This window comes from Sinocyclocheilus grahami, unplaced genomic scaffold, assembly GCF_001515645.1.
Source record: "Sinocyclocheilus grahami isolate Dianchi unplaced genomic scaffold, SAMN03320097.WGS_v1.1 scaffold270.1, whole genome shotgun sequence".
Lineage (NCBI taxonomy): Eukaryota > Metazoa > Chordata > Actinopteri > Cypriniformes > Cyprinidae > Sinocyclocheilus > Sinocyclocheilus grahami.
Window position 1 is genome coordinate 1,476,869 of NW_015505449.1, and position 7,826 is coordinate 1,484,694.

Sequence of the window (7,826 nt, forward strand, 5' to 3'; positions counted from 1 at the left end):
TTTTGAGTTGTATGTCACGAAGTTAACCCTCAAAAACACACGGTGGACTGCGGGCGGTACAGTGTTCCACTAACAGTTTGAAAGATACAAAAAGGTCATAAAGGCATCATCCAGTGAATCCATTTGAATTGAGCAGTTTATTCAAAGTCTCGTGAAGAGACACGATCACTTTATGTGATGAACAGATTTAATTCAGGCTTTTTAATTTAGGGTTAACCAAAGTCTCAAGGGTTTGGAATGACATAAGGGTGAAGGTAAAGGAGTAAACATTTATTTTTGAAAGAAAGAAAAATGGTTAATGATGTTGATTTAAAACAAGATATTTTCATTACAGATAGTCAATCGACCACAAATAGCGACTACACAAATGTAGTTAGATGTACATTTAACAAGACAAAAAAAAAACATACGGCAAGAGATGTGCAAAATATGCACCAACAACATGTCACTGGTGTGTTACTCTCAAAGACTTTATCTAATATCCAATATTATGAACATTAGTACCTTAAAAGTACATACTAGTAGGGGTAGATAAGGTATAAAGGCATATACTGAGGGTTCTGTATGTATGTACTTGTAGTACGACAAACTAAATGTGGTGTAGTTAAAAAAAAAATTATATTAATTCCATAAATACTCCAAGTAACCCTGCAAAAAATAACAAGAGTAAGAACCGAGTGTGTTCCACAATGTTTGTTTTATTATTCTGAACATAGCCCCGGTGTCACAAATTCAACTTAACTTGATTATATGTCTTTAAAAAAAAAAGTACTAACAAAAATGAACAGGGAGGAGAAAAAAAATGTTTCTTATGTGCATTACAGGGTGATTCATCTGTGGATCTGAAAATGTCAAGACCACATATATTAATTTGCACAATAACTGCCTATTAGTTTTCGCTAATAAAGACTTCAATAAAAAGGCTATAGCCAACCGAAGCATAAATAAAGAACAGCACAACAAACCCCCACCATTCACTGGAATTACAATTTAATTCAATGATTAAGTTAGAGTTCCTAAGGATTATAACAGTGGTTCTAATAATATAATTTCTGAAGTACTAGATGGTGGCGTAATGAAAGCTACTTAACAGCATGCTGTCGCAGTTACAGGTGGAGTCATAAAGCACTGTGGTTAAGCAAGGGCAAGTACACAGCAAATCCTTACCATTGACACAATCAGTGATTCCTACTGAAAACACCCTACCTCAAACTCACTTTTGAAATGATTTTCACAGTACGTCACCTTACGAAGTGTGTAAAATCTTCAAACGCATCAGAGAAACTTATGTAATGAGCGATTTAAATGTTAAGGATCACAACAACACACACTTATGTTCAGTAACATTGCAGTGATATGAGATCAATGTGAGCGTTTACTGGTAGGACTGATGTATAAAATGAATCTATCACTGTAAAACTAAGGCGGTGTCATTCAAATGATGCAAAACAGCGAGTCGGACACTCTCCGAATGCCGTCCCTGAATGGCAAGGGTTTGCGGTTTTATTCGTACAATAACATCTCAGCATATTTCTGCGGCGTGTGATGGACTCGTATACAAACGGAGTCTGATAGCAGGTTGGAGAGTCATATTTTAATGCACCCGACAGATGCTTGTGCACGGTTTGATTTCGGAACAGAACAGAGCATACGTTTACAACGCGCTGAAACACACTGCGATTGTGTCAAATACAGACATTAAAAACTAAAAACGAAACAGAAGAGAAAGTTCAGAACCACTCCCACTCCTTTTGCGATACTAGCAGACTACAGGCACACTTTTAGGACCCTTAACGTTATTGTCAGTGAGGGGTTCAGATACACACACAAAAAAAAGTTCAGTTAACTTACAATTTAAGTTTTTTTTTTTCTCTTATTTTTATTAATAAGCATGCCGTTGTATATGCATCCTATATTTTTTTTTGGTGTCCTGTTACTTTAACTTAAAACGAACAGATCTGTATAAACCTCACCTAGCATGCCTTCTTTTCTGCGTCTATGCTGGCTGGATTCAGTTCATCATCATAAAGCTTGTGGTCGATGTAAATGTTACTGGAAGAGAGAGATTTGTGCACTCTTAACTTTAAAACAGAATTGAACATGGTGCCACACAATATAAGCGTTTTGCTTTCTTTGTTTCTCAAGCTAAACTATTAGAAATGTCCAATCGTGCTCCCGCAGAGGAGACTGTTTGAGTGTGGAGTGAGCAAAATTTGTTTCGTTTTTTCTTTTTCTGACGATTTACAAGACATTTCTAAGAGAGTAAGGTTTAAGACAGAGGGTCATAACAATCATTTACAATTAATTACTGTATGCCTGTCCTTCCGGTGGTTGAGGAAGCTTCATATTCTCTTTGGACATCATAAGACGCCTTAGCTCTTGAAGAACGACTTTAATGCTATATGAGTTTTGCCATTTTGCTAGAATTGGTATGCTACGTGCATCCACCTGAAACAAAAGAAGAGAGAGAAAGAAAGGGAGGGGAAATGCGGAAATGAGTAACATGATTTAAGTTACAGCCGCACACGTCATTAAACACTGCAAGAGTCCATTTGCATTGCACTGATGTCACAAAATTAATTAAAGAATATACAGGATGTAATAAAGAAATGTTTTGGGTTTTATACAAGCTAAACTCTGTCAACAGCATTTGTGGAATAATTTCAATTCATTCCTCAGTTATTAAAATGAAAATACGGTAGATACTAATTTTAACCCTTGTGCGGTTTTGATTTTTTTTCCCCGAAATATAATTTGGTGTTCCCGGTGAAAAATGGCCAGCCTTTAAAAAAAAACTAACAGTAAATCTCTCATTATGCTATATTATCGTCAAATCTTGGATTCAGTCTTTGTTAAACTGAGGTACATGAGCACAGATCAATGAGGCATACGATCAATCAGTTTTCAAAAGAAATACAAAACCCGCGCTAATTGAAAGAAAGCAATTTGATAAAAAGATTTAATCCAATATTTGGTAATAATATAGCATGGTGAGAAATTAAGCAAAGCACGTCATTTTTGACCAGGAACACCACAAGGGTAACAAAGTGGGGGGGAAACATTATCAAAAAAAATTTGGTGGAAGTTGTTATTCCCTGTGTGAGCAAAGTCAGTACATTTTAGTCCAATGCAATAATATTAGCATTTTCTGGGGGGTGCACTTGGGTGCCGGGTGGGGGGAGGGGATCATTCACAACATGAGGGTTAATAGTATAGCCATTATACTTGTTGGTAAAAACTCATTATTATATTGGTAACGCATAATCAAAAGCTCATCTGGCTAGAAAACCAGTCCCACTTCAAATAAAAAATAAATAAATAAATAAATTTTTTTAGACTAGCTTGGTTAACTCACAAAGGCAGTGTTACTGCCAGGGTGATTTTTGCATATAAACTGAGGGATGAGTCAAAACTACTTTCTGTGCAAATCAAATTATGCCACAAATGCCGTCGACAGCTAAACTTGAACCCGGTACACCTCAACGAGATTTTCTTACATGCCAACTAGCTAAAAAGCACAAAAACATTAAAAAGCTTAAACTAGAAAAGTCAATTAAAGTGGGTGCAAATAATATTTCTGTAGCAGTATTCCACTTAGCAAAATGTGTCACAAGAGTGCTGTGGCATCAGTATGACTGCTATATAAAAATGTACTAAATAGACCTCAATTTCCAGATGTGCCAGATACTTGTGCTTTATAATCATTACTGTAGTTTAAGGTAAGATGTGTCATTTAATCTAGAGACAGAATCTTTATTGTGCACAGGGTGACAATCTTCAGTCTGAACATGGGGTAAGATGTGTCACTGCAGCATATTTTTGAGAAGTCATATTACAAAAGCTTCCTTCTCATTTTAGTTGAAAGCAGACATCGTTATATATAATTAGCTGTATGTTTTACTTGTCTAAAGGTCAATTTAATATTGAATTTAAAGCACAGCTTATATTTCCTCCTACTTGCTTCAACAAATTAGCTTGTAAAATGTCTAGGATTTAGTTAATCTTAAACCAATTTATTTCTACTAGGCAAACAGCACAAAGACTTAGATTCTATATCCAACAGAAAACAGACTATTTCGTCCAACCATTTAGAAAAACGGACACAAATGAGAATTCAATGCAACAACCCTCTGAGGTGTAATAAAGCAATTCGTTTACTATGGCTCCTTTTCTATTCTGTATCCAGCTGAATCTCATTAGATGTGTTTGAGATTCATTATTGGTTCTGCTTAGGCACAGTGAAAAACGTCCCTCCTCTGCAGTACTGATGTGACTCGAGTGCCTCTGTGTTCTGCATCGCTATGAAAAACTGCCATGTCACACATTTCTAACAGTTTGCAGCTAAATTATCTCTAATACAACAGACAATACTTTGTTAAAATAACAATCAAAATAGTCATTTATAAAATTGATTCAACTTACCATCCCATTGGAATTATTTATTCCATTCATGCTGACGAAAATTTTTAGAACCATTAAAATTATTTGCACATTATTTTCATACCAATTCAGTATATTTTTACACCAAAAATGTACTGCAGTTTGGAAGAAAAAAACTCATTCTCTTCATGCCTGGACGCAATGAATTTTGTTTTATTACAAACAGCATAAATTAGATTTATAATGAAAGTGCTTAACTGTCATGACAATTGTGTCATTGCAAATGGTCATAAAAATAGGCTTTATTATCTTTATGCAAAATATAATTTCAGTAATTTTCAGGGTGAAATATGACCTAGGTTTCATGGTAGCTTTCAGTTGACCCATTAAGCAAATGAAACAAAATCACAATTTATCCTGAAGACCTCTGAGAGGTCCATATTTCCAGACCAATTCAGAATCAGTTGCCAATTGGAACAAGTACATAAATAACCGAAGTATGTTTCTGCTGCAGCACTGCTTTCATAGCATTCATCTTTATCTTTAATCTACACCACCAGCGGTCATGTGTCAGCCTGGATGGCATGTTGTTTACTGGTGCCCAAGGCTTCCAGTCACGCTATAAAATAATGTAAATGCAAAAAAAAAAAAAAAGATTGATTTCTAAACACTTCACTTGGAGAATGTAATACTTTCTTCAGATGAGTCATCAGTGTTGTCACTGAACTGCTACATTAAACATAATTAAACAGCAATCATACTCGTGCAGGTCCGATGATCATGCCTGTCCACCGTGTGAGAGTCATATCCTCGTCATCCTCCAGACCCCAGCTCACCGTCCCATCACCGACACCCTTCTGTCCTTCCTCAAGCTCTTCCAACAAGCGAAAATTACGAGGGACTTTAACTCCTGCAAGAACCCAAAGACGATTCATGAACAATTAAAAACGGTGTCTCTGTAAACCTTTGTTTGCAGCTGGTTAGTTCATATTTGACATGTTTAAAATAGTTTTAGATGAAGTATAATTTTTATAAAAGCCATTTTTATCCGAGTCGAGTTCATATTAATCGAGTGACTTCATGCAATATTATTTATACTCTTAAAAATTTATGTCACACCGCAAAATATACACTTTTCCTTTCCTTATGCATTTATTATTAAATTTATGTCAAAAGTGTTCATCATTCAATTTCCTTCAGGGTTCCCACACCATTTGATCAATGAATCTCCGTTATTAAATTTTAAATATTTAAGAGCAGAGCATAGCTAGAAAAATGTATATTCACTGTAGAAAGATTTTCGATTTTATTTATTTCCATGACTCTTTCCTGGAAATCCCAATTATAAAATCTCAATTTTATTTTCCAGTTTTTCCATGCCAATGTGAACTCTGTTCACTGTACTAGTACAATAATAGCATGGCAAATGAACAGAATTAAACTGAAAAGATTCCTAATAATTAACATCTAATTTCACAATGATCCCAGAGTTTGTATATGTTCACAAACATTTCAGAGAGTTGCATATTTTATTTAATTGCGTTTCCTTTTTTTTTGTGGATGTGCAAAACCTATTATTTGAGGTACATTTTAATGCTTAATTTAAACATTATTTCATATGAAACCAACACCAGCTACTCTTTTTTTGTGAATGTGAAAAACCTCTTAAGATACAATTTAAATTTAAATACTCAACCAAGACAAAAATGATAACATATGCACATTTAAGTGGATCACACCTATAAGATGAAAACACAAAATCTGTGCGGTTTCAAATGTGAAATGTTAGTAATCTGTGCATTTCAACACTGAGTTTCGCCTAGCATTTTCAGAGATACTCCACTGCTGAAAAAGCGGAGGGACAAGATTCGCAAGTGCAGGTGAGCCTCTAAAGGATTTGTCAATGATTCCGGAAATGACACCCATGTTGCTCTATCATTGTTTCTCACTTCCTCAAAATCTCAAGACAATCACGACATGCACGAGTCTGAACAACTCAATACATTTCTGATGAAAGATCTGCTGTTGCATCTGACCTCATGTAAACATTTAAGATATTATGCAAACATACACACTCCTAAATTTCATTGACATATATCTGATTCTAGATGTGCAAATTTCCAAATTGGCCTGTGTAAATGTAAAGATCTAATCTTATGATCTATGAGTTTTAACATGTTAAAAATACAATGCTGTTCTTTATATATATATATATATATATAAACTCTTAAGTGTCATTTGATCTGAACATACACGATCTTACACTGCTGTAATATGAAGCTACAGACAACATTAAATAATTACAATGAATTAAAAAAAAATTTGTATAAGCCTAATGGGTTTGAAAGTCTCCTTGAGTGTATATGTATAATAAATCAACACGGAATAAACGTTATTCTGTTATAAAAATGGCTTTATACTTAAATGAGTGTTGTTATGCACCTACATTATCTATTTTACACAATCACAACGCACTTCTCCTAAGATGTATTATCTTTAAGAGGTTTAAATGACTCTGTGAGGGAGTAATAACCTGCTCAGATGCTATTATGAGACAAACAACAGTTACAGGCCCGTTTGTCATGACACTGGACGGAACCAGCAGCAGCAGCACGCGCGTCAATGCTCCGCCTCGCCTCACATTTTGCACCGATGCACCCGCCCAACTGCAATATTCTGCATTTAATCTATACCTTACTACTATATAAGAGCATAATTATATCTGAAGTGTTTCTATAATATTTATTAGCTGATAATAAAAAATAAATACGATGTTATTTTTAAAGTAAATGTCTATGTGAGGGCCGTTAGCTCGATGCTAACACACACACAGTTCAAACTGCACACAGATGTGATAAGTGAAGTAAATGAAGGCGTCTGATAACGGGAAACCTCTCGGATAATCTATATAGGGTCGTGAGGCACGGGCTTGGCGCTTCTGTTGTTAAAATACTGCCGCGGAGGACCGCGAGGATTGAAGAGATTGTGAGACAAACCTGAGGAGGCCGCCATCTTCTCCTGTCCGAATCCAGAAAGCGTGACGTCGACGCGTCATGTGACTAATGTCTGTAGGAAGAGAGGGAGGGGCGTGGCTCCACTGCAAAATTATTAATATATAATTACACTTGAGCCTAACAAAACAATCTTTTTTTTTACAATATCACATTTAAGGAATTCCGTTAAAGTCAGCATGAAATCAAAATTGACTTTATTTACTTTACTAGCGCACATTGCTAGTCTTGATGTAAACAATTAATCCGTGCAAGTTAAGCCAAAAAATAGTTTGTCTTCGTAATCTTTAACGGGGTCATATGATGCTTTTTAAAAGATCATTATTTGGTGTATTTGGTGTAACAGAATATGCTGACATGCTTTAATGTTCAAAAAACACATTATTTTTCAAATACTGTACATTATTGTAGGTCCTCTATGCCCCGCCTCTCTCA

General features: G+C 35.3%; 1 protein-coding gene across 1 annotated transcript; it reads right to left on the reverse strand.

Moving 5' to 3' along the window:
• Window positions 1-678: 678 nt before the first annotated feature.
• Window positions 679-7,449, reverse strand: LOC107599729 (ubiquitin-conjugating enzyme E2 variant 2-like). Its single transcript, XM_016291411.1, has 5 exons — window positions 7,377-7,449; window positions 5,142-5,290; window positions 4,933-4,999; window positions 4,423-4,535; window positions 679-2,448 (listed from the first exon to the last, which is right to left on the reverse strand). The coding sequence occupies exons 1-5, from the start codon at window positions 7,390-7,392 to the stop codon at window positions 2,302-2,304; spliced, it is 492 nt and encodes a 163-aa protein (XP_016146897.1). The 5' UTR covers window positions 7,393-7,449; the 3' UTR covers window positions 679-2,301.
• Between the last annotated feature and the right edge of the window lie 377 nt (window positions 7,450-7,826).

Bases quoted from the DNA above. Each gene is read 5' to 3' on its own strand.
- LOC107599729 (XM_016291411.1), bottom strand. The intron at 5,000-5,141 runs GTATGATTGCTG...ATTATTTTATAG, and splicing joins TGATCATCGGACCTGCACGA to CGTGACTGGAAGCCTTGGGC. The intron at 2,449-4,422 runs GTAAGTTGAATC...CTTTTGTTTCAG, and splicing joins TAAATAATTCCAATGGGATG to GTGGATGCACGTAGCATACC.